Raw genomic sequence first — 21232 nt, forward strand, 5'->3', positions numbered from 1 at the left:
AAAGCTGCCCGCAGGAAAGCTGTCCACAGGGAAAGGGCCTGGGAGGTTGGTGCCAGGGGCTGAAGATGAGGCAGCAGCGTGCCCAGGTGGGCAAGAAGGCCAGTGGCACCCTGGCTTGTATCAGCAGTGGTGTGGCAGCAGGCCCAGGGCAGTGGCCGTCCCCTGTGCTGGGCCCTGGTGAGGCCGCAGCTCGAGTGCTGTGTTCAGTGTTGGGCCCCTCACTGCCAGAGGGACACTGAGGGGCCGCAGCGTGTCCAGAGCCGGGCAGCGGAGCTGGGGAAGGGGCTGGAGCACAAGTGTGCTGGGGAGGGGCTGAGGGCCCTGGGGGTGTTCAGCCTGGACAAGAGGAACCTGAGGAGAGACATCATCACTCTGCAATGCTCTGACAGGAGGCTGTAGCCAGGGGTGGTCCATCTCTGCGCCTGAGCTACAAGCAACAGGACAAAAGGAAACGACCTCAAGTCGCCCCAGGAGAGGTTTAGATTGGAGCTGAGGAAGAACGTTTTCCCTGAGAGGGTTGTCAGCCCCTGTCCCAGGCTGCCCAGGGAGCTGGTGGAGTCCCCATCGCTGGAGCTATTGCAAAGCTGTGTAGCTGAGGTGCTGAGGGACACGGGTTAGTGGTGGGTTTGGCAGGGTGAGGGGAGGGGTTAGATCTAAGGAGCTTAAGAGTCTGTTCCAACTAAATCGATTCTATGTGAGCAGCATGTGCAGCCTGTGTGTGCAGTGTTTGCAGTGTGAGGTGCCAGCGTGTTCCTGCTGCGCCCGGAACAGGAGGGGGTGCTGTGACAAGGGGGATTGGCCATGGCCATGTGGAATCACCCTGCACAGCACCCCCACCTGCACCTCATCCCTCTCCCCCACCCCAGATGCCAGGTTTCCCAACTGCCCCCTTCCCTGGTGTCTGGGCACTGTTGCCCCGCAGCACGGGGTGCCCACCTTTTGCTCTTGCCTGGCTGCAGCCTGGGACCGGGATGAGGAACACACTGCTGCTGCTGCTGCTGCTGCTGCTGTCGGTCCCAGCAGCACGGGCTGCTCCCAGGGCAGAGGGGCAGAGGTAGGGGTAGCAGGGGGAAAAGGGTATGGTCGGGCACGGGTATGGGGTGGTACAGATGTGGGGTGCATGGGTACAGAGCAGCAGGGATTTTGGGGTATGGGCAGGTAGAGGTACAGTGTGTGGGGAGGCAGAAGAGAGGGGGGTAGGGAGGGTAGAAGTATGAGGGGAGAGGTATGGGAGGCAGGTATGTGGAGGGGGCAGAGGTAGGGGAAGTGCATGGGTAAGGGTGGTAAACGTGTGGGGGTGCACAGGTATGGGGGTGCACAGGAGTGGTTTGGTCCCACAGATGTAGATGGATGGCTGGTCATGGGTGGGGTTATGGTTCGTGGGTATGGGTATGGTTCATGCATGGGTGTGGTTCGTTTGCAAGTTGAGAGGTACACAGCTGCAGGTGGACACAGCGGTCCAGGGAGGACACAGTTGAGGACAGGGCTCATAGGCAGTATGATGCATGTCAGACTGTGGGGCTATGGGTGGAGGCGATGCTCCACAGGACACAGTGGGAACATCAGGCCAGGCTGGGGTGGGCAGCCCCCTGTCTGGGCACAGGTAACCTTCCCATGCCCTTGGCCAGGCCTGAACCCTCCATGGCTATGAGGTTCGACCCCGATCTTGATCCACTGAGCCCGGAGTTGCTCACACTCCCGTGAGTCCCTGCCTCTCGTGGCACCCCATGGCACTGGGCCCTACACCCCCACCCTGGGAGCTGCGCATCAGGAGGAGGGTGATGAGTGGACTGTGGGGCAGACCAGCCCTGGGGCTGGCCATGGGGCAGGAGCCATGCCCACCCCCTGCCCTGTTGCTCCCAGGCTGCTGCAGAGCACAGTGCGGAGGCTGGGGCCACCGGAGCGGGACATGGAGGCCATGACGTGGGAGCAGGGTAAGGCTGTGTGACACAGGGGCTGCCAGGACAGCCAGGACATGGCCCCAGCCCCATGGTGCCCCATGCCCCACAGCCCTGCTCTATCTCTTTGCACTGCACGACTACGACCGGAGCGGGCGGCTGGATGGGCTGGAGCTGCTGCAGCTGCTGGGCACGGTGCTGGCTCAGCGGGATGAGGGACGGCTGCCTCCTGAGGCGGTGTGTCCTGTGGGGATGGCCCCCTGCACCCCATGGAGCCCCTGGGCCAGGCCCTCACCCTATCTCCACCCCGTCCCTGCAGGTGGCTGCGCTGGTGGACCAAGCCCTGGAGAGGCAGGACCTGAGCAGAGACGGGCTGCTTGAGCTCGCTGAGTTGCTGCTCTTGCCTGGGTGGGGACCCCTGGGGCAGCCCCTCCGGCAGCAGCATGGGGAGCCGCTGTCAGGGACTGGGGCTGCACTTGGTGGGGACAGAGAGGTGCCTGGAGGTGACACAGGGGTGCATGTCCCAGCAGAGGGACAGGCAGCCCCTGAGGCTGAAGACCCCAATGCTGGAGCCATGGAAGCAGAGGAAGACCTCAAGGCTGAAGCCCCTGAGGCCAAAAGTCCTGCCACTGGAGCCACAGAGGCAGAGGAGGGCCCTGAGGCTGAAGCCCTTGAAGACCTCAATGCTGGAGCCCCTGAGGGGGACTCTGGGGAGGGATAAGCGGTGGGGGCTGTGCCCCGGTTGCTTCCTTCTCCGCATGGGGCACACGGCAGCGGGGGGTTCCCTGCGCCCCCTGTCCTGTCGTGGGGATGGGATGCCTGGCGTGGCCATGACTATGCAGTTGCCCCTGTGATGTGGTGGGATGGAAAAATACAGGCGCTGCCTGCTGGCATTTGAGAGCCTTGGTGAGCACAGCCCTGTGGCATGTGCAGCCCCCAGCCAGGGAGGGGACTTGGCAGAGTCCAGAGCACGTGGGGCTTTATTGGCCGTGGGGTGGAGGGTGCTGGGGGTGGTAAGTGGGGGTTGGTGTGCTCTGGGGAAGAGGTGGAGGGGCTCCTAGGACAGGATGCCTGGCTAGACGATGCCATCAAAGCCCTGGAAGCCACATTTCCTGCCTGCGACCTGGCAGCCGAAGGTGAGGGCGTCCTGCAGGCTCCTCCCTGGGGAATAAGACCTCATCAGCCACACTGTGACCACACCAGGCCAAACTGTGGCTGTGCCAGGCCGTGCTGAGCCGTGGCTGTGCCCACCTTCCGAGAGGGCAAAGATGACGGAGGCATTGAAGGTGTCCCCTGCCCCCAGCGTGTCCACGAGGGTCTCTGGGGGAAAGGCGTCTGAGTGTACCAGCTTCCCGTCAGGCCCCATGGCGTCAGCCCCTTTTTCGGCCCAGGCACAGATCAGCGTGGCCCTGGGGAGGTGAAGGATGGCTGTGTGGTGTGGCTGTGCCTCTCTCCCCAACACGTACCCATCCTGTGCCCCCATACCCCGGCTGCACGCGGCTGCGCAGGCCATGCAGCGCCTCGGGGGCCGACTGGTACCCAAAGTGCTGGGCCAGGTCCTTGCTGACGAACACCTGCAGGAAGGGGGCTGGGATGGGGGCAATGTCCTGACACCCCCAGCCTCCTCATGTAGCACCCCCACCTCTTGACTGCCCCCCTCCCAGACCCTCACCACACACCGCTACAGCCCTGCACCAGCTATGCCCCCCACACCCTCACTGCACCTCAGTTTTCAAACTGCAACCACCGTCTCCACCCCCCCCATCCCTGCACAACCAGATTTCCCCCCAAATCCTGGCCTCCCATCCCTGTATCTCCTAACTGTCTTCCTCGAACCCTGACCCTCATCCCTGCCCCTCCCCCCCCCGGACTGGACTCTGACCTCCCATCCCTGTACCCTCTGACTTCTCCCTCAAACCTGGGCTCCATTATCCCCACCCTCCCGGAACCCTAACCCTCCCATCCCTGCAGCCCTCCATCCCTAATCCCCATCCCTGCATCTCTCGACTGACACCCCTGAACTCCCCTCCCTGCACCCCCGACTTCTCCCCTCAAATTCTGACTCTGTCATCCCTGCACCTCCTGACTGCTCCCCTCTAAACCCTGGCCCTACATCCCTGCACTCCCCATCCCTGCATCTCTCGACTGCCCCCCCGACCCCCGACCCTCTCATCCCTGCGTGTCCCGAGGCCTCTCCCCCCCCGCGGCCGGACCCCTACCTCGCACCCACAGCCCGCGGTAACCCCGCTCCCCGCCCCGCTGGCCGCGCCCCCCGCACCACTTGTCCAAAGCCCATGAGCTGCAGCAGCTCCTCCCGCGGCTTCTCCACTTCCACCGAGGTGCGGACCCGCTCTGCCGCCGGACGGGCTCGGTTGTGCCGCTCCACCCGCCGCATCATCTCCACCTGCTCCGCCGCATTACGGGCCTGCGGGCGCACACCGCCTGGCACCGGCACTGCCTGCCCCTGGCCCCCTCAGCCCCGGGTGTACCCCCCAGACCCAGACACCCGCTTCAGCCCCGCGTCCACCCCACCTCAGCTCCGCTCACCTCCCAGTGGATCCACTTGTACTGGGAGAGGTCGACCCGCTCAAAGTCGCGGGCCGTCACATCGGGCAGGTTCCTGTGGGGTGGGGGTCAGGCGGGGCGGGGGGGACCCCCTAGCCGCGGTACGGGGTGGCCCTAGGTGACCCCCGCCCGGGGGCGAAGGGCTCAGCGCCGCCCGGGGCAGAGGTCCCCACGCTGGTGGCAGCACCCGGGTGAATCATTAATGATGACATTAATGGCACAGGAGGACCCTGGGATGGACTCAAAGGGCAGCATAGCGACAGCCAGGTCGGAGCTGCCAGAGCCAGAGCAGTCGGTGATGTCCAACAGCTGCCTCCACCGACAACCCACATGAGCACGGCCAGTCTTCGGCCGGGGTCGGGTTCACGGTTGCCCCGCTGGCACCAGCACGGCCAAGGGAGCGCTGACCCGGGCACCAGGCAGCAGCCACGTGCACGGCAGGTTGTCCCCGCAGGGGTCGTGCCGAGTGACCCGCGCACCGGAGCGTGAGGCCACGCAGGGACGCCGTTGCCAATCACGGCCACGGCGTAGGGGAGTGATGGGGGTGATGGGGACGATTGGCAGCAATTGTGTGTGCAGGATTACAGGGAATCACTCAGGCTGACAGGCGAGACCCCCTGGCGGGCAGCACTGGGCCGGCACCAGTGCAGGGGGTGGCCCCGGCTGCCCGGCTCAGCCAGGGCATAGGAAGGGAGGGAGCCACAGCCCCGAGCTGGCCCGGCTGAGGGCTGCCCACCAGGCGATTGGGGCCGGGGTTGGCACCCTTACGTGTCATAGAGCACGATGGTGCGGGAGCCGCTGGCTGCACTGACAACGCAGCAGGCACAAGGCACGTCCCCGCGGGGCTGCCAGGCCACATGCATCACATCCACACCGCGGCGCCGGAAATCGGCCACAATGAAACTTAGGGGACAGAGAGCGGGGTGAGGGACGCCACGCACCCGCTGGCGTGTAGGATGGTGCGGGTGCCCCGGCTGGCGCTGGCGATGACGATGGAGGTGGGCAAGCAGCCGCTGGCCTGCGGCACTGTGTGGCACACGTCCACACCGTACCTCCGCAGGTCGGCCAGGATGAAGCTGCCGGCGGGAGAGACGCGGCAGAAGGGCCAGCGGGAGCGTCAGGGGTGGGTGCGGCCCCGTGCCACTCCCCCCTCCATCCTGCACCCCACTTACTCGGCGGCGTGCCCGGGGGCCAGCGAGCCCATGAAGGCGCAGGGGGCTCCCAGCAGCGACAGCACCGTGCAGGAGTTGGAGGCGTTCCCACCCCGCTGCCACCGCTGCGACACGCACCTGTAAGGCGGATGGGCGGTGGGCACCGGGGTCGGCACCGGGTACAGCCTCGGCGGGGCCGCCCCGCGCCCCCGCGGTACCTGGTGTCGGAGTCCTCGGCCGGGTAGGCCTCCACCACGCTGATGATATCCAAGCACGCCAGCCCCACGCACAGGATTCGCTTCTGCCCCGTGGGGCAGGGGTCTCGCCCGGCGGCCGCCCCCGCTGCCATCCCCGGCCGCTCCGTTCCGTTCCGTTCCGCGCCGCGCCGCGCCGGCCCCGCCGGTCCCGCCAGGCCCCGCCCCCCGCGGCCCGCCCGCCGCGGCGCCGCCAATCAGAGCGCGCGGCCGCGCCGCTCCCTCCGCGGGCGGGCCGCGCGCGTGCACGGGCCGCTCCCGGGCCGCGCCCCCCGACGCCTCGCTCGGCGCGTGCGCACGCCCCCCCCCCCCCCCCCCCCCCCGGGCAGAGACACCCACCTCCCCCCCCCCCTCCGCGCGCGCCCGCGAGCCCCCGGGCGAGTGCGCCCGTCGGGAGATTTCTGCCGTCTGTGCGCACGCAGCTTCTCCAGGAACGCACGCACCCACAGCACACACGCGAGCCGTGCACACACCCAGCCCCCGTGTGCACACACAGTCACGTGCACACACAAGCCCATGTGCACGCACCCGCTATGTGCACGTCCCCCCCATGCGCCCCCGCCATGAACACATACACACCATGAACACATGCACCCCATACACACACACTGCCGCGCGCAGACATCCCCAGGCGCACACAACGCCGTGAACAGCCCCCTCATGCACAGCTACATCCCACAGACACACCCTCCATGTGCACACACTGCCAGCTGTGCACACCCCATGCACACACCCAAGGCACGCACTCCCCGTGTGTGCCAGTCGGGTGCTGGTCGAGTGCCGGGGTGCGCAGGCGCAGCCACGCTCAGCCTTCAACAGAGGCGGGTCCCGGCAGGTGGACGTGTCGGGGACACGGTGCTGTGTGTTGGGAGTGACAGCGGGGGCACAGGTAGGTGTTGGGTACAGGTGGGCGGCAGGCCCAAGCTCTGCAGGCTGAGACCACCCCAGCCCAGGCTGCCTGGCTGGCCCAGCCAGGCCCCTGCATTCCGGTGCCGCGCTGGGGGCTGCGCTGAGGCCCGCAGCTCTCTTGTGCTGGTGGCACAACCTTTGCACGGGGCAGAGAACGCCTGGGCATGGCGCCTATGGGAGCCACTCCTGCTGTGCTGCTGGGCTGGGGCAGATCCTGCAGGGGCTGTGTGGGGCAAGAACACCCACCAGGACTCCCTCTGTGCTGGGGCCTGGGTATGAGGGAGGCCGTCCCTCTCTGTGACGGGCTGTGCCGTGTGGGGCCATGCATCGGGGAGCATCAGCCCTCTGTGCCCGGGGCCAGCGTGGCGGTGGGATGATGTTACACTACTGCCGGCATCCCCAGGTGCTGGGAACAGTCCGGGGATGGATGAGCGGTTGCGGGAGCTACGGCTGCAGGAGGAGAGAACCTTCCTGCAGAGCATGGTGCGGGAGGAGGCCACAGAGCAGCCCCCTGGCCGGCGGGACAGCCGGGCACCAGCCATCGTCCCTGAGCCTCTCCCCAGCGATGTCACCCTCTGTGCATCCAAGAGCCCCAAGTCGCCCAGGTAGCCAGCAGGGGCTCAGAGGCCAGGGCTGGGGACCAGTGCTACCCTGCCCATGTCCCCATGGCCCTGTGTCCCCACACCCCCAGGGACCTACGCCTGATCGCAGAGGCGGTGGGACGCAGCCAGTTCCTGCGACGCTTGGGTGAGGGCTGCCCCGAGGCACTGGCCCAGAGCTTCTCTGCTGTCCAGCATGGCCCTGGGGACACGGTGCTGGCCGAAGGTGACGAGGGCACTGCCATGTACATCGTGGCAGGTGAGAGTGTGGCAGCGGCAGAGATGGGGTGAGGTGGGCCGGGTGACTGCTGTGCTGGGCACAGCCATGGCGGTGCTTGCCCATGCCAGTCTGCCTGCCCACGTGTGTGTGACAGGGCGGCCATGGCTGCTTCTCCCTGCAGAGGGGCAGCTCAGCGTGAGCCAGCGCGGGCTGCAGCTCCGCACGCTGCAGCCAGGTGACGTTTTCGGGGAGCTGGCCATCCTCTACCACTGCAAGCGCACAGCCACAGTGCGGGGTAAGGGCAGCCCCATCCTGCTGGCCCCAACACCCCCGACCCCACTGACCTCTCTGCCACAACAGCGCTCGGCCCTGTGCGCCTCTGGGCCATCGACCGGCAACAGTACCGCACCATCGCCACCAGCAATGCCAAGCGGAGACGGGCTGAGCTCCTGGGCTCCCTGCAAACGTGAGTGGGGCCCAGCACCTGCCAGCATCACTGCCAGCACCCACCCGGACCCCCTTGAGGGGGTGCCAGCCCCTCATGCTAGCCTGCTCCTGCAGGGTCCCTTCCCAGTCTCATCCTTGTTCTCCTCCTCCTCATCCTCCCTGAGGCCAGCCCTGCTGCAGCTGTGTACAGCTCTGTTCAGGAGCCATAGGAGGTGCAGGAGCCCATCTGGCCCCTCTCACCCACAGGGTGCCTTGGCTACGGGACCTATCCGACAGCCACCTCTGCAAGCTGCTGGATGCCATGGAGGAAGTGGGTGCCTGAGAAGGGGGTTCCTGTGTGGAGCCCAAGACACATCCCCAGGGGGGGCTGCCACCCCCGGGGGGGACTCAAGGCAGAGCACAGGGCCTGGGACATGCCTGAGGTGGTGGGGCTGAGGGAGCTGCCTGCCCCCTAACTGCTCCCCATCCCACCCCACAGTGCACCTTCACGCCTGGACATGTCATCATCCGTGAAGGGGATGAGGGGGAAAATTTCTACATCATCCTGAAGGGAGAGGTGAGTGTGACACTCACAGCATCAGGGACGTCCCTGCAACCTCTTCCCCTGAATCCCTGCTCAGCTGTTCTGTCCCATGCAGGTGCGGGTAAGCCAGCGTGTGAACGGGCAGGAGAAGCTGCTCCGTGTCCTGGGTGCTGGGGAGCATTTTGGGGAGCTCTCTCTGCTGCAGTAGGTGCCACCCGGCCCCCTCCCCTCTGCAAAGGAGCCATGTGCTGCAGCAGCAGCCCCTGCACTGACACCCTCATACTGACAACCCCAGCATAGCCATCCTCCCACTGCCACACCCGCATTCATGGCCCCTGCACTGACCTCCTCTCTCAGACCCCCCTGCACTGACTCCCCACCACTGATCCCCCCCACGCTGACCTCCCCACTGCCACAACCACACTGATGGCCCCTGCACTGACCTCCTCTCACAGACTCCCTGCGCTGACCTCCCCCCACTGACCCCTCCTTGCACTCACAGTCCCACACTGACCCCCCCACAGATTGCTCCTCCCAGCACTGACATCCCCCCACTGCTACACCCACACTGATAGCCCTTGCATTGATTCCCTCTCGCAGACTCCCTGCACCGACCTCCCAGACACTGACCCACCTCTTATTGACACTCCTCCCCCCTCACTGACCCCCCCTGTGACTCACCCCCTCTGCACAGGAGTAGACCCCGGACAGCCTCGTGCCAGGCCCAGGGACACGTCACCTGCGTCACCGTGGCCAAGGAGTGGGTGTCCTCCATCCCCCATGCCCCCTCACCAGCTCCCCCCACCCCACTGACATCCGCCTCTGCCCCACAGAGACTTCCTGGAGATCAGCCCCTTCTGCCCCCAGCAGCTCCCAGACCCGTGAGTATCTCTGGCACCCACAACCCTCGGGGACCCCGTGCCCCTGGAGCCCCCAGCATGGAGGGATCTGATCAGGGTGGGGGTGGAGGAGAGGAGGACGTGGGAGTCACAGCTTGGGGGACTGTGGCAAGGGAGCCAGAGGCCATGCCGGTGGGATGGGGGCTGTGCCATGGGTGGGTGGCTCGTCCTGGTCCTGTCCTGCTTCTGCTGAGCCTCCCGGCATAGAGTGCAACTCGCTCTGGCATGGCCCCTCACAAGGTGACTCCCCTCATGGGTCTGGGTCTCCCCTGTCCCTTGTGCCATGCCAGGGGAGCCACGGGAAGAGGCCGTGGGGAGGGAGCTGAAGGTGGCCAGGCTGAGGAGGAGCCGGTTCCACTGCTCCCTCCCCACTGGCTCCTTCCACTCCAGAAACACAGCGGAGGTAGAAGCGCCGTACCTGGAGGATCATGAGCGGTCAGTGAGGGATGGGGAAGGAGATGAGGAGAGGATGGGGATGGGATGGGATGGGATGGGATGGGATGGAGTGGGGACAGAACAGGGATGGGGACTGGGATGAGGATGGAGATGAGATGGGCATAGGGTAGGGATAGGGATAGGGATAGGGATAGGGATAGGGATAGGGATAGGGATAGGGATAGGGATGGGATGAAGATGGGAATGGGGATGGGAATGGGGATGAGGATGGGGATAGGGATGAGGATAGGATGGGGCCAGGGCTACCATGGGGTGCCTGCCCTTGGGGCATGGCTGTGGGTGGGCAGTGGAGGGGGCAGACAGCAGCAAGTTAGCTATGGCCTACCTCTGTGGAGGGGTCCCTTGGGTCCAGGGGGTGGTACAGGGTCTCTCTGGGTGCCACAGAGTCCCCATGGCCCAGACTGCCCAGAGGTCCCTGGGGAGTGGCTCCTGGGCTGTGGGTCAGCAGCCTCACAGTGCGGGCACAGGGGCTTCAGAGCCGCTGTCCACACCTGCAGGGATGGGGAGGCCCTGAGCCCCCCGCAGCCCCCGGCACGGCTGCAACTGGAGGAACTGGTGGCCGTGCGCTACGCAGAGGGACCACGGCAGGGCCAGCGTGTTGTCCTGGGCACCGGCGGCTTTGGCAGGGTCGAGCTGGTGAGAGATGGACTCTGTGCCACACCGTGGCTCACGGCACACGGCAGGGATGGGTGCTCATCCCAGTGCCGATGCCCATGGCCGCCTGCTCTCAGATGCAGTGCCGGGACCAGCTCTTCGCGATGAAGCGGATCCGCAAGGACTGGGTGGTGCGGACGCGGCAGCAGGAGCACGTGTGTGCTGAGCGGCGGGTGCTGGCGGGCAGCCGCAGCCCCTTCCTTGTGGGGTGAGTGGGGGCGGCCGGGCTGAGGTCAGGGCCGCGTGCCCACTGGCTCGGACAGGGTCCTGCTGAGCCCTCTGTGCCGGCAGGTTCTTTGGCACCTTCCGGGACAGGCAGTACGTGTATCTGCTGCTGGAGTTCTGCCAGGGCGGAGAGCTGTGGACCAAACTGCGCGAGGTGTATGGAGCTGCGGCGAGTGTGGGGCCAGGCCAGCAGTGCTGGGCCATGCTGTGCTGTGCCATGCCATACTATGCCATGCCATAGTGTGCCATGCCATACAATGCCATGCCATGCTGTGCCATGTCATACAATGCTATGCTATGCTGTGCTGTGCCATGCCATATAATGCTGTGTTAAGCCATACCATGCCATGCCATGCCATGCCATGATGTGCTGTGCCATGTCATATAATGCCATGCCATGCTGTGGCAGACCATGCTGTGTTGTGCTGTGCCATACAATGCTGTGCCATGCCATACAGTGCCTTGCCATGCCAGGCTGTGGCATAGTATACAATGCTGTGACATTCTGTGCTGTATCATGCCATGCTGTGCTGGGCCATACAATGCCATGCCATGCTGTGCTATGCAATACTATGCTGGGCTATGCCATGCCATGCTGTGCCTCATTACGCTGCACCACGTGCCCCTTGGTCCATGCCATGCAGGCGCTGCTTTGAGGAGCCTCTGGCTGTGTTCTGCTGTGCCTGCGTGGTTGAAGGCCTCGAGTACCTGCACAGCCATGGCATTGTCTACCGCGACCTAAAGCCTGAGAACCTGATGCTGGACCAGCGTGGCTACATCAAGCTGGTACTGGGATGGGCATCCCGGCAGTGCCAGCACCACCCTAACGGTGCTCAGGGAGGAGGCTGCGGGGGCCTGGAGGGCTCTGCCAGATGATGGCGCTGGTACCCACAGGTCGATTTCGGCTTTGCCAAAGAGCTGGGGCCAGGGGAGAAGACATACTCCTTCTGTGGGACCCCCGAGTACCTGGCACCCGAGATGCTGCGCCATGAGGGCCATGACTTTGCTGTCGACTTCTGGATGTTGGGCATCCTGACGTTTGAGCTGCTCGTGGGCAGGTGAGCAAATGCCCAGGGGCCAGACGAGCCCCTCCCCAGGCAGACGGCAACCCACCCCTTTCCCGCAGGCCCCCGTTCCGCGGCGCCGACCCTCAGCAGACCTACAGCCGCATTCTGGATGGCATTTTCTCCTTCCCTGCCTTCCTCGGCGAGGCTGCCTGCTCTCTTATCGCCAAACTCTGCAGGTGGGGGTGCGGGGGATATGTGTGTACCTGGCGCAGGGGAGGTGGGGCATAGGGGTGCTGGGCACAGCGGGATGCTCCGGGGTGGGGGGGAGTGAGGAGGGTCCCCCGGGTGCACCCCGATGTGTGTGGGTTGCCCTGGAATACGACCAGCTCCCGACGTGGCGGGGGGAAGCCCCTGGGTATCTCGTTGCATCCCACCATGCTGGAGGCTGCCCCCGACCTCGTCCGCCCGCAGGCGCCGCCCGGGGCAGCGCTTGGGGAACACGGACAGCGGCTTCCGCGGCATCAAACAGCACAGGTGAGGCGGGGCTGGGGGGGCTGGGGAGAGGCTGCGCAGCCCCCGGCCCCTCCTGCACCGCCCCACACCCCCCCCAGGTGGTTCGGGGCCCTGAAGTGGAGGAAGTTGGTGCTGCGGCAGCTGGAGGCACCCACCCTGCGGCTCATTCGGGAGGTGAGGGGCGACGGTGAGTTTGGCGGGGTTCGGGGGAGGGCAGGAGGGACCAACAGTGATCCCGCCCCTCACCCCCCCAGGGTCCCCCCTACGTCAACTTCAAGCGTTTCTCGGTCGACTGGACGCCGGCGGAGGACGAGTTCTCGGGATGGGATGAGGATTTCTGATGGCAGCGCGACCCCGTGGGCCATGCGGGGGTGGGGGTGGCGGTGTCCCGTGGGCCGGTGGTCCCTGGAGTGCGGGTTGCCCCAGTGCCGCAGTCCGTGGGGCCGCAGGAAGGAGCCGGAGCCGCGGGTACAAAACCCGGTGCCGCGTCTTTATTTCGTGGGGGCAGTGGTGGGCCGGGGGCGGTGGGGCGGCGTGGGGGGCCAGGGCAGGCGGTGTGGGGCGGGGGCACGTGGCGGCGGGGGGCGGAGCAGGGGGTGGCGGGTGCTGATAAATAATAGGGCGGGTGTGGGGAGTCTCGCCGGGGCCTGGGGAACCCCCCGGCTCGGCCGTGCCCCCGGGTGGCCGGTAGCCCCGTGGCGGGGTCACGGTGGTCTCAGGGCTCCTCGTAGAGCAGAGCACCACTGAAGACGGTGAGGGGCTCGTCGGGCGCGTGCGCCAGCCGCCCCGAGACCAGGTCCACGCAGAGGGTCTCGCCAGCTGCCAGCGGCAGCAGCAGGCTGAAAGCGCCGAGCGCGCCTGGGCTCGGCTGCAGCGCCGCCACCGGCCCCTTCTCCAGCCCTTCGGGCTGGAAACCAGCCGAGTCCAGGCGGGCGATGCCCTGGTTGGAGCGGGACAGCACGGCCTCCAGCTGCTCCCCGCGGTGTCCGGTCAGCACCGCGCTCACCAGGTACCGCCCGCTCACCGGCGCCGTGAACGTCCCTGCGCGGGCAGCGGGCGCCGGGGTCAGCGGGCGCCAGGACCCCAACAGGCTCCGCCGCCCCGGAGTCCCCCCGACGCCGCGCAACACGGCTACCGCTGCGCACCAGCACGGGCACAGCCCTGCTGACGACTTCCCATCCTGCCCCACAGTCATGCCTCACCCGTACCCACGCAGCCCCCAACCTCCCACATCCCTATCACCCCTCAGCCCCCGCCGCAGCCGCCATCACTGCACAGCCTCCATCTGCCCCACAGCCCCCCCGCCCCACCCTCCGGTGTCCCCCTCAGCCCCACGCCTGGCCATGCCCCATGGGCGGTTGCTCACCTGTCTCGGGGTCGTAGGCGCCACCGTCGTTGAGCAGAACCTGGTCGAAGGGGACGGTGCCCGGCTCGGCGTGTTGGGTGCTCAGGGCGGCTGAGAAGGCGATGCGGGGCACGGAGCCCGGCGGCCCCACCTCGCCTGGGCACCGCATCAGAATGGGGCTCCTTGCCCAACCCATATCCATCCCTCCCCCATTCCCCCCCACTGTCCACAGCCCCTCTGCCCCAGCTCTGCCAGTCACCCAGGATGCCGAGCCTAGTGCCCCCCTCCACCACTGCAGCCCCACCCCAAGCCCCCAGCCTTACCTCTCTCTCCTGGCAGCCCTAGGAGGGAAGGGGAGGAAGGGGCTGCAGGACTGGTGTAGGGCAGGACCCAGGAAGGGGCACAAGGTCCAGCAACACCAGTGCTGCCCCATGGCACAGGATGAGGCATGAGGGGGCTGCTCCTTACCAGGGGGGCCCATGAGGCCCTGTTCTCCATCCTTGCCGGGGGGCCCAACAGGGCCAGGGGGTCCTGCCTCACCCATGGGGCCGGCAGGGCCAGGGGGCCCAGGGGGGCCTGGAGGATGATGGGGTTAGAGCTGTTCTGGCCTCACAGCCCTGTTCACCCACAGCCCCATGCTCCCACAGTTCGAGCCCTCCATCCCCATGGCTTATGTCCCCAAACCTTAAGCCCCTACCTTCTGCAACCCCATAGCCTGCAGACTCTTGTCCTCTTCCCCAATACTGCCTGGCCTCCCCCAGCCATGCCCACCCCCTCATCCCCCATGCCCTTGCTCTCAGTTGGCCCCGTGTCCCCATCCCGCACAGCCCCATGGTCCCCAAAACTGTCACTGAACACTGTCCCCACAGCCCTGTGCCCTCCCCAGCCCAAATGCCCCCATCCCTCCTGTGTCCCCTGTAGCCCTCTGTCCACACATCCTTGTCCCTCCACCAGTGTCCCCAGGCATCGTCCTCACAGCCCCATGATGCCTTAAGTGTGCCCTTGTGCCCCCAAAAGTCCCACGCCTCTCAATGCCCTGTCCCCCAATGCCCCATGTCTCTCTGCCCCTTGCAGCCCTATGTCCCCAAGTACCGTGTCCCCATGTTCCCTGATGCCTCATACCTCCAATGCTGTATCCCCCAATGCCCCGTGTCTCTCTGCCCTTTATGTCCCCATGTCCTTGTGTCCCCCAATGACTCATGTCCCCTGCAGCCCCGTGCCTCCCAACGCCCTGTGTCCCATGTCCCCATGCCCCTTGATGCTCCCCGATGTCCCATGTCCCCCCTGATGCCATGTGTGTTCCTGTGTCCCCCGCTGCTTCATGCCTCCCATAGCTCCGTGTTTCCCGATGCCCCATGCCCCCAGCAGCCTTGTGTGCCCCCCGTGCCCACGCACCGCTGATGTCGCGCTGCCACAGGCGCTGCAGGTCCCCACTCAGGAGCTGCAGAGTGGCGTTGAGGGCGCTGAGGCGCCGTGGAAGCTGAGACTCCAGTGCCTTCTCCAGCAGCGTGCTGTGGGTGAGGGCTGTGCCGTTCAGCTCCCGCACCGCGGCCCACAGTGCGGCCACATGCCGGCCCAGTCCATCGCGCACACCGCGCAGCCCCGCGGCCACGGCCTCCAGCTGCTCGCAGACACCCTCCAGCTTGGCCACACGCGGCTCCAGCCCTCCTGGGCAGCCCCCGGCCCGCACCAGCTCCCGCACCAGCCCCTCCAGCCGCTCCTCGCTTGCAGCCTCCCGTGCCGCCGCTGCTGCTGCTGCCTGGTCCAGCTCGGCCACCAAGCGGTCGGTGATGATGGCCAGGTCACGGTGCCGGGCGTCCTGCTGGTCCAGCTCGTCCTGCAGTCCTTGTACCGTGGCGTTCAGCCCACCCAGGGCGAGCAGGGCTGCCGCCAGCTCTCCTCGTAGCCCCCGCAGCTCCGAGGGGGATGTGCCCCCAAAAACGCTGAAACCCTCCAGCGGCGGCTCAAGCTCGGGCTCTGGCCCCAGCCCTGGCGCAGTGGGTCCTGGCTGCGGTGGGCGGCAAGTAGCCGTGCAGGCGTCCACCTCGGCCCACAGCCGCTCCAGCTCGGGGGCCGTCAGCAGGGTACAGGGCTCAGGGCAGCGGTTGCTGCTCACCGCCTCCTGCTCAGCCCCCAGCTGCCCTGTCCGGTTGCGGAGCTGCTGCAGCTCCTCATGCAGGGCACCCCCCGGCTCCAGCTGCCCTGACAGCTGCCCCAGTGCCTTCCCCTGTGCCCGCAGCAGCTCCCGCAGCTCCCCCCCTTCTGCTCGCAGCCCCTGCAGCACCCCAGACAGCCTGTCCCCGTTGGCCCCAAGTGCCTGCAGCTGCCCCTCCGCATCCTGCAGCCGCCGCTCCAGCTGCTGGAGGAGGGGGCTGAGCTGCCCGTCCTGGCCGCCTGCCGTGGGCTCAGTGTGTGTGGGACAGGGCTGGCTGCAGCGGGTCACCAACCCCTCCAGCTGTGCCAGTCGTGCACCACGCTGAGCCCCGCTTGCCGCCAGCCCCTCCACCGCCCGGCTCAGGTTGGCCACGCGGCCTGGCAGCCCGCTCTGCCGCGCGTCTGGCTCAAGGGGCCATGGGCCAGCCCGTGAGGCATTCAGCCGCCCCTCCAGCTCTGCCAGCCGCCGGGCCAGCACTGGCCCCTGCCCGCTGGGGCCTGCTGCCGCCGTTGGCAGCCCCTCCAGCCGCCGCTCCAGCTCAGCCAGGCGCCGGTGCAACTCATCGTGCGCAGGCGGTGCGACAGGGGCAAGGCGGCTGCTCAGGCTGCTGATGTGCTGCTGCACCGTCTCCACCGCATCCCGGTTGCGCTGGTCCACCGAGCCCACCAGCTTCTCCAGCGCCCGCATGCGCTCCCGGTCCTCAGCTGCCTGCCGCCGCAGCCCCTCAGTGCCAGCTGTGCACGCTGCACATGTCTCCTGCAGTCGCTGCTCCAGCTCTCTCAGCTCCGAGGCTGCCCCCAGGTCCCTGGCCGGCCCCCCTGGGCCCTCCCGGCTGCTCTCCTGGTGCCGCAGACGGTTCTCCAGCTCCTCCAGCCGCCGCTGAACGTGGCTCAGTGCCTCCCGCAGCTCAGCTCCGGCAGCCGCGTCGGCTGGCTGTGTGTCCTCGGGGCTGCCGGCTGCTGCTTGGTGCGGCTGCTCCGGCGGTGGCTCCTGCCCAGCACGCAGTTCCTGCACCTCCTCGCTCAGCCGCCGCACCTGCTCCTCCAGCCGCCGCACCTTCTCCGAGTCCCCGCCACCTGCCACCCCAGCACACCGCATCGTATGTCAGGGGTATGACTGCACCATGGCCACCTTGTCCCCTCTGCCCACCCACCATACCTTCACCCCCCATGCCACTGAGGGGGTTGCCGAAGCCGGAGAGTGTTGGACGACCGGGCCGGGGCCGGGGGCGGCCAGTGGGCAAGGGGGCTGCCAGTGCTGGTCCCTCGGTGCAGTCGTCGCCTGAGTAGCCCTGGCAGCAGCGCCAGGCCAGCTCCGATACCGTCCGCTGGGCCACCTTGTAGCGGGGCCGCAGGAAGCTGCGGTACCTGCGGGCACAGGGGACCCTGATGCTGTGCTGGGGGGGGATGAGGGCGGTGCAGGGAATGGATCAGGATGTGAGGAGCAGAGCTGGCCCCCAGGCAGAGTGGGCAGGATCTCTGGTGACCCAATGTGTGTGGTGTTGGGCAGTATCTTGGTACAGCCAGTAGGTCGGGAGCAGGACCCGGTGCAGGCCACAGTCTGGCCCCATGACATGGCCCATCCTCCCTGTGCTCAGCCTCTTGCTCAACCACTGTGGCCAGGGGGCCGCCTGTACCCAGCCACAACTCCATCCCCCACCTTCCCCCGCCACTTCACATTGCTGGCCCCACCACCCTGCCCTGAGCACGGGGTCTGCCGGCTGGCTGGTGGGAACGTCACCTTCCCAGCACTGCTCGAGAACGCCGGCTCTTGTGAAAAAGTAAACAGGCGCTGGGGGGTGGATAAACAGCAGCAGCGGCAGCACAGTGGCCATGGGGCTGCGGCCACCCCTGTCTCTGCCCCAGCCCTGGCGCCAGCCCCACTCACGCCAGGATGCGGGGGCACTGCAGTTGTCCCCAGCTGCAGGGCTGGTAGTCCGGCTTCACAAAGCTCTCAACGCCGTCCTCCACCACACAGCTCACGCTGCGCGTCACCACGTAAGCACACCAGTTCCTGCAGGAAGGGAGCAGGGTGGCCCTTGGCACACACTCGACATCCCCCAGCCCCCCGTGCCCCCCACACCCCCGCACTTGCTCTGCCAGCACAGCCGGTAGCAGCCGTCACGGCTCAGTGCCGTGGGTTAATGGGCTGGATCCTGCCCCGTGCCACAGCCCTTCCCTCCCTGGCTGGCCTCACAGCACCGGGGCCCTTCGCCAAACTGCGGCCATGGGGCAGCCTTGGGGAGCCCTTCAGGGCTAGGGGCTCTGCCTGTGGGGTTTATGGGGCCAGGCAGGTTTAGAGTACTGAAGTCAGTACCAGGCCCCCATCGTGCTGTGCCGGACGGTCTCACACTGCCTGTCCTGGCGCTGAGTGCCCCATGTCCTGCTCCAACGCTGCCCTACATTTTCCCAGACTCTTTGGCACTGGTGAGCTGGGGTCAACTGCCCACAGTGGGGGCTCAGCTGCCCCACGGCTGCCCCATCATGTTCCTAAACAAGAGCCTGTGATGGGGAGTTGGCTTGCCCCCGGGGCCAGAGTGCATAACAGGGGTGGTGGGAATGGCATCCCTGTGGGAAGACACCATTTCCCCCCATAACACCCACATCGGGGTGCCAGGGCCTGGGCTGCTCCATGGGGCCCCACAACGTGGGACCCCAGCCTGGCCCCACAGCTCCAGGGACCCCGGCACAGCCTTATATGGCATGAGGCAGAGCCTGCAGCCCAGAGTCCGCAGTCCGCAGCTCGGCCGCCAGCCCAGCCGCAGGCCCCTGGCCCCCTGAATACGGGCCCCCAGGCACCCCCAGCTCAGAGCCCTCTGGGCACATGGCGGGACGGATGGGGCTGCGGTGGGGCCCGGGGGCAGTGGCTGTTCCCGTCAGCCCGGCTGGTTCCCTTCAGGCCCCGGACGGATTCCAGCTCCTCCCCGGGGGCCGCCGGGAATTCCTGCGCAGCCCCAGAGCCCCCCCGCGCCTCCCTCCCCTCCCCCCCGGGCCCTGTGCCCCTCAGCCCCACACCCACAGGCCCCTCTGGGCTGCTGAGGCTCTCACCACCAGGGCTGGAGATGGCCACGTCCCCGGGCCCAGGGATGCGATGGGGCCGGGCTGGGCAAGGAGCTGTAGGGCACAGGGACCCCGGGCTGTGGGGATGGGTCTCTGCACCCCCCAAGGACACGGGTCAGCTGTCTCCGTGCCCCACTATGGTGCCTGTGGCTGAGCTGGGGCCTCAGGGGGCCCTGACCCACACTCCCCCATTCCAAGCAGCCCCACATCTGCAGCCATCTCCTGCCTCCCCGCCCCGGACTGCTGGGTCTGCCGTGGGGCTGCCATGAGGCTGCCGTGGGCTGGCAGTGGGGCACAGACAGGGCAGGCGCCGGCTGTGGTGGTGCCGGTGCAGCTCCACCCCACACAGCCACGCTGCTACCGCGCTGATGTGGCCGCGGTGAGAGTGTGATCCCCACTGCACTGTGGGCCCCCCCTCAGCCCTTCCCCCACAAAGTTCCCCAACCCACGGGCTGCCCCTCACCAGCCCCACAGCCTCATGCTGCCTGTCCCCAGCCCTGCGTTGCCAGCATGGGGGACAGGGATGGGGTGTGTCTGGGCCCCTCACTCCCTCCCCACCAGCACTGACCCCAAACCGGGTGCCTGGCGTGGGCGTGTGACTTCTCTGGGATCCCCAGCACTGTGAGGCCAGTGTGCAGCTCCACTGGTCCCAGTGCACCCCACGGCCCCGCGCCCACCAGACCTCACTGGGTGCACCTCGACTTGAGCCCAAAATCCTTCCCGGTTCCCCCTCGCGTGCTGTCGCGTGACCCGTCCTGGTCCTCGTGGGTCTCTGTCCCTGTCCCTCACATGTGTCCACCGCCGGCACCCCCCCACCGCTGGTGGGTGAGCAGGGAGAGCCGGCAGCCCCCCACCCGGTTCGGGGAACTCCCAGCGCTCAGCGCCGACCCATCGCTCATCACGACAGCACCCACCGCGCCGGTGGGTCCCGGGACCCTGCGGGTATCGGGCGAGCGGCTGACTTGTTCCCCCCACGCATCCCCAGCACGGCCCGACGGTGGTGGCTCCTACCTGTGCCGGCTGGCAGCCCGGGTAGCGCCGTGTGCCGCGCCGGGGCCCTGCGGGGCCGTGGCCTGGCCGGTGCCGAGCGGCGTGGCCCCCCCGGTGTAGAGGCTGTACCTCGGTGGGAAGTTGGCGGCCAGGGCCTGAGCGGCCAGGAGGCACGGCCAGAGCCAGGGGACCATGCTGGCGAGCAGCTCGGCACAGCACGGCTCGGCGCAGCAGCGCGGGGCTCGGCGCAGCCCGGCTCAGGAGTGCATGGCACGTCCCGTCGCGGCTCCGTCCCTCCTGGCTCTGCCTCTCGGCCCCGCTCAGCTCAGCACGGCGGCTCCGCTCTGCCCTCCCCTCGGCCGCGCCTCGGCCGGCCCCTCGCCGCAGAGCCGCCCCACCGCTGCCCGCCGACGGGGTCCCCGGGGCCCCCCGCTTCCTGCCCGCCGCAGCCCCCTCCCCGGCTCGCGCAGTCCCCGGCGCGCCACGGCCTCGCCGGGCACCGCAGCCCCCGCCCCCGCAACATCTGCTTCTCGTTAGCGGGGCCGCGGCGGGGCCGGTGGAGGGGCCGGGCAGGGGGCCAGCGCTGAGCCGACGGTGCTACTACAGCGGGTCCCCCCGCGGCCACGACCCCGCAGGGAGCTGTGCTCCTCGCACGGGCACAGCCCGGTAGGGCTCCCCGTGTCCCCGCTCCACGCCCCTGCTCCGTGTCCACCCGCGCTTGCCCCGCGGCCGTACGGGCCCGGGGGTCCCTCCCGCGTACGCCCTCCGTGGCCATCGCTGCGAATGGGGCTCTCAACGGCCAGCACCGGGCACCCACAGGCAGCATCTGTCCCGGTGCGCGCGCGGTGCCGCGTCCCCGTGCCGGGTGTCGCGTCACTCCTGCGGCAGCGCTGGCACCGGGCACGGCACCGGGCACGGCACCGGGCAGGGCCCCCGCCGCGCCCCGCCGCCTCGGGCACTGCGCTAGGACGGCGGAGTGGCTGTAGCACGGGACGCGGGTCGCGACACCGCGGGGGGCAGCCCCACCATGGCCCCGTGCCTCCCGTCACCCCGCGGCTTCCCGAGACCGCGCGGTGATGTCACGGCCGCCCGGTGACATCACGCCTTGGCCGCGGCCCCGGGATGACGTCACGGCCTGGCACAGCAGCGCGGGAACCCGCCGTGGCCGCTCCAGCGGGGCGAACCCCAGCTGCGGAGGGTGGGGGCGCGGGGGCGGGGTATCGCGGCGCGTCAAGCCGCGTCTCTGCCCCCCGCGCGCGCCCTGCTTTGTATGGAGCCCGGGGCGTGGCTTCCCCGCGGGGGGCGTGGCATGGGGAGCCGGACCGTGACGTCACGGCAGCGCGCGAGCCAGGAACGGCGACGT

The 21232-nt window shown here is 67.9% G+C and overlaps 4 protein-coding genes across 4 annotated transcripts; 2 read left to right on the forward strand and 2 right to left on the reverse strand.

Moving 5' to 3' along the window:
• The first annotated feature begins 995 nt into the window (after positions 1–995).
• CGREF1 (cell growth regulator with EF-hand domain 1) lies at positions 996–2760 on the forward strand. The gene is made up of 5 exons (XM_061990812.1): positions 996–1054; positions 1629–1700; positions 1864–1934; positions 2011–2135; positions 2218–2760. The coding sequence occupies exons 2-5, from the start codon at positions 1642–1644 to the stop codon at positions 2617–2619; spliced, it is 657 nt and encodes a 218-aa protein (XP_061846796.1). The 5' UTR covers positions 996–1054; positions 1629–1641; the 3' UTR covers positions 2620–2760.
• A 119-nt stretch (positions 2761–2879) lies between these two features.
• KHK (ketohexokinase) lies at positions 2880–5973 on the reverse strand. Its single transcript, XM_061990112.1, has 8 exons — positions 5833–5973; positions 5636–5752; positions 5232–5366; positions 4446–4518; positions 4177–4323; positions 3384–3472; positions 3150–3307; positions 2880–3059 (listed from the first exon to the last, which is right to left on the reverse strand). Exons 1-8 carry the CDS (start codon positions 5961–5963, stop codon positions 2974–2976), a joined length of 936 nt encoding a protein of 311 aa, XP_061846096.1. The 5' UTR covers positions 5964–5973; the 3' UTR covers positions 2880–2973.
• Positions 5974–7200: 1227 nt separating this feature from the next.
• On the forward strand, positions 7201–12661 carry LOC133624851 (cGMP-dependent protein kinase 1-like). Its single transcript, XM_061989605.1, has 19 exons — positions 7201–7382; positions 7469–7635; positions 7778–7891; positions 7957–8062; positions 8290–8353; positions 8522–8599; positions 8682–8770; positions 9261–9326; positions 9400–9447; positions 10286–10343; positions 10429–10557; positions 10653–10783; positions 10867–10956; positions 11445–11586; positions 11695–11858; positions 11927–12043; positions 12279–12341; positions 12419–12494; positions 12575–12661. Exons 1-19 carry the CDS (start codon positions 7201–7203, stop codon positions 12659–12661), a joined length of 1971 nt encoding a protein of 656 aa, XP_061845589.1.
• A 128-nt stretch (positions 12662–12789) lies between these two features.
• Positions 12790–20268, reverse strand: EMILIN1 (elastin microfibril interfacer 1). Its single transcript, XM_061989844.1, has 8 exons — positions 19891–20268; positions 17708–17833; positions 16979–17187; positions 15061–16896; positions 14134–14241; positions 13989–14006; positions 13687–13821; positions 12790–13361 (listed from the first exon to the last, which is right to left on the reverse strand). The coding sequence occupies exons 1-8, from the start codon at positions 20061–20063 to the stop codon at positions 13036–13038; spliced, it is 2931 nt and encodes a 976-aa protein (XP_061845828.1). The 5' UTR covers positions 20064–20268; the 3' UTR covers positions 12790–13035.
• Between the last annotated feature and the right edge of the window lie 964 nt (positions 20269–21232).

The sequence above is a fragment of the Colius striatus genome, chromosome 2, assembly GCF_028858725.1.
Source record: "Colius striatus isolate bColStr4 chromosome 2, bColStr4.1.hap1, whole genome shotgun sequence".
Taxonomy (NCBI): domain Eukaryota; kingdom Metazoa; phylum Chordata; class Aves; order Coliiformes; family Coliidae; genus Colius; species Colius striatus.

Bases quoted from the DNA above. Each gene is read 5' to 3' on its own strand.
- CGREF1 (XM_061990812.1), top strand. From the start codon at position 1,642: ATGGCTATGAGGTTCGACCCCGATCTTGATCCACTGAGCCCGGAGTTG. The intron at 1,935-2,010 runs GTAAGGCTGTGT...CATGCCCCACAG, and splicing joins GGCCATGACGTGGGAGCAGG to CCCTGCTCTATCTCTTTGCA. The intron at 2,136-2,217 runs GTGTGTCCTGTG...CCGTCCCTGCAG, and splicing joins GACGGCTGCCTCCTGAGGCG to GTGGCTGCGCTGGTGGACCA.
- EMILIN1 (XM_061989844.1), bottom strand. From the start codon at position 20,063: ATGGTCCCCTGGCTCTGGCCGTGCCTCCTGGCCGCTCAGGCCCTGGCC. The intron at 17,834-19,890 runs GTAGGAGCCACC...CCCTTCCTGCAG, and splicing joins CGGGCTGCCAGCCGGCACAG to GAACTGGTGTGCTTACGTGG. The intron at 17,188-17,707 runs GTGAGTGGGGCT...CTGTGCCCGCAG, and splicing joins CAGTGCCCCCGCATCCTGGC to GTACCGCAGCTTCCTGCGGC.
- LOC133624851 (XM_061989605.1), top strand. From the start codon at position 7,201: ATGGATGAGCGGTTGCGGGAGCTACGGCTGCAGGAGGAGAGAACCTTC. The intron at 7,636-7,777 runs GTGAGAGTGTGG...TTCTCCCTGCAG, and splicing joins TGCCATGTACATCGTGGCAG to AGGGGCAGCTCAGCGTGAGC. The intron at 12,495-12,574 runs GTGAGGGGCGAC...TCACCCCCCCAG, and splicing joins CCCTGCGGCTCATTCGGGAG to GGTCCCCCCTACGTCAACTT.
- KHK (XM_061990112.1), bottom strand. From the start codon at position 5,963: ATGGCAGCGGGGGCGGCCGCCGGGCGAGACCCCTGCCCCACGGGGCAG. The intron at 5,367-5,635 runs GTAAGTGGGGTG...CTGTCCCCTAAG, and splicing joins GCCCCCGGGCACGCCGCCGA to TTTCATTGTGGCCGATTTCC. The intron at 4,324-4,445 runs GTGAGCGGAGCT...GTGCGCCCGCAG, and splicing joins ACAAGTGGATCCACTGGGAG to GCCCGTAATGCGGCGGAGCA.